This window comes from Montipora foliosa, chromosome 9 (genome assembly GCF_036669935.1).
Source record: "Montipora foliosa isolate CH-2021 chromosome 9, ASM3666993v2, whole genome shotgun sequence".
NCBI lineage: Eukaryota > Metazoa > Cnidaria > Anthozoa > Scleractinia > Acroporidae > Montipora > Montipora foliosa.
In genome coordinates, this window is record NC_090877.1 from 35751572 (window position 1) to 35754071 (window position 2500).

At 40.8% G+C, this 2500-nt stretch overlaps 2 protein-coding genes across 2 annotated transcripts in view; both read left to right on the forward strand.

The window, feature by feature from the left end:
* LOC137971098 (probable imidazolonepropionase) overlaps window positions 1-2500 on the forward strand; it is a 21796-nt gene that overhangs the window by 9710 nt on the left and 9586 nt on the right. The window lies entirely within an intron of this gene.
* Window positions 1170-2500, forward strand: part of LOC137970441 (uncharacterized) — a 1976-nt gene continuing 645 nt past the window's right edge. The window contains exon 1 of the mRNA XM_068816961.1: window positions 1170-2500. This exon is cut by the window's right edge and continues 645 nt beyond it. Within this exon, the coding sequence (XP_068673062.1) occupies window positions 1298-2500 (1203 nt within the window). The 5' untranslated portion in view covers window positions 1170-1297.

Sequence of the window (2500 nt, forward strand, 5' to 3'; positions counted from 1 at the left end):
TAATACTTATAAAAATTCTAAAGGACGTATCACTTTTCACAAACTTCCCGAAGATAAATATCGTAGAAAACAATGGCTCGCAAAAATAAAACGAGAGGGAGAATTACCGAGACCTGAGAACTGTCGTGTGTGTTCCGATCATTTCACAACAGAAGACTACGAGCGGGATCTTCAGGTATGAAAGTTTTTAATTTTACTCCGGCTACTTCGCATTCACATGGTAAACAGTATGTGGTATTCCATCTTTTTACTTTACAATCAGATTTTAATTCAATTATTTTAAGATGATACGCTTCATTTATTTATTTTGGAAAATGGCGCGAAACAGGCCGCCAAGATCGCAGTAATGACAATGGTCTGACATTTGTATCGAATCGCGAAAAATAAAGTCCCTGCCGCCTGGCGCCGTGCATTTTCAGCCGATTGATTCTTATATTTTGTCTCTGAAATAGCGTCTAAATTTAATTAACGTCAAGAAGAATAATTATATCGCTTTTTTGTAAATATATCGCCTGGTCTTCAGGTCACGCAAATGGTGTTTTATATATATAAATTTATAAAATACAGTGTTTTAATAATTTTTACAGGCGGAGCTTCTTGGGACTACAAGGCGCAAAAGGAAACCACCGCTTAAGGAAGACGCTGTACCTAGCATTTTTGGCCATGCTCCACCGAAAAAAGTCCGTAAAACAAGTATTGATCGAGCAAGCCGTCAAACCAAACGGGAGGTGAGTTTTTGGTACGAATGTCACGCACCGGTGTCACGCTTGATCGAGGAAACTTGATTGAGGAAACCTAAGGTAAAGCACCAGCAGTATTTAGTTCAGGACATTCGAGGTGGCTACAAATCACACAAAATAATTGAGGTTTAAGCACAATGTCTGGATTTGATTTCTAATGTCGCAGGTGCTCTAGATATTAAAATCTGTTTTTAGAATGAAAAACGTATGCCTTTTAGCATCCTGGCTATTATTCATATTAATTTTTTTCTGAGTGTACAGCGGCAAGTTTTTTTTTTTACTTGTGTATAAAGAAATTTAAAAAATTAAGTTTCTGCATTATGTTTTTAATTTTTATGTAGATAGTAAAAGCCCTACTCGTAAACACAACTCCAGAAGTAGGATCAGAAGTCACTTTGGCAAGTGAAGGTGAAACGCCTGAGAACCCTTTGACCCTTGGCTGCACAACCTCGCCTACGGTTTCAGCGGAAAATATTGAAGCAGAAGAACAACCTACTGCACCTACGGTTTCAGCGGAAAATATTGAAGCAGACGAACAAATCTGTGAAACCACATTGATGCCCTCTATTTCTTCAAACAGATTGGTGGAAAGCGGAGAAATAAAAGAACGAAACTGCGAGGTAAGCAACGTTATCAGCCGTGAAACTCAGTGGCTTGCAGCTGACACAGGAGACGCATTGCTTCTCAAGGACCACACTTATTCCTGTGTGCCTCCCTGGGATCCACAGGCCGAGACTGCACAAGCACTCACATCCACTCCAAAGAAGTCATCGGCCAACACGGAACCTCCGCTGTTCGATCCTGACGAAGACATCATCACTAACCTCACCTTTTCTTCAGTGGAAGAGGATGAGAATGACAGCTCTTTCCAGTTGAACTTTGAAGAACTGGACGACACTATTGAAAGCAACTTGGAAATGCATGATCAAGATGGAATGGATAAGTTTGAAAAAATGTGTTCAGTCCCCAAATACATCGTATTTGAGGATGAACTCCTGAAATTATTTAATCGTTGCGTTATCTGCGGAGAAGAGGTGTTAGAAAAAGATCTGGTTAAAAAGGGCTCTATGTTGAAAATAACAACATTCTGTAAGAACTCTCATTCAAAAGAGTGGGTTTCTCAGCCGACCGTTAAAAGAGCTGCTGCAGGGAACCTGTTACTTTCTGGCGCAATTTTATTTACGGGCAATACGTTTTCTCGCGTGTCAGAAATGGCTTCTACAGTTAATCTTGCGTTTCCTGGTGAGTCTGACTACCTCAAGTATCAAAACAAGCACCTGTTTTCAGTTATAAATGAATGTTGGCAGCAAGAAAAGGCTTCAGTGCTTGCATATCTCCTAGACAGGGAATCTGTAACTCTCATTGGTGACGGGCGCTGTGATTCGCCAGGGTATAGTGCCAAATATGGCACGTATACTATGATGGACACAGAAACTAAAAATATTGTAGATTTTGATGTCGTTCATGTGAAACAAACCACAAGTTCCCAAGCAATGGAAAAACTAGGTTTTCAGCGTTGCCTCGACCGTGCCCTCGACAGCGGGATTCCCGTGGATGTCGTGGGCACTGATAGACATACAGGAATAAAGGCACTGATGAGAACTGTCTACAAAGATCGCAGAGTTGAGCATCAGGTCGACGTTTGGCACCTTTGTAAAAACATAAAGTCCAAGCTGGCGAAAAAAGCCAAGAAAAAAGGATGCGAGGAACTGGCCCCCTGGATTAAATCAGTAACTAATTATCTTTGGTGGTCGTCTATG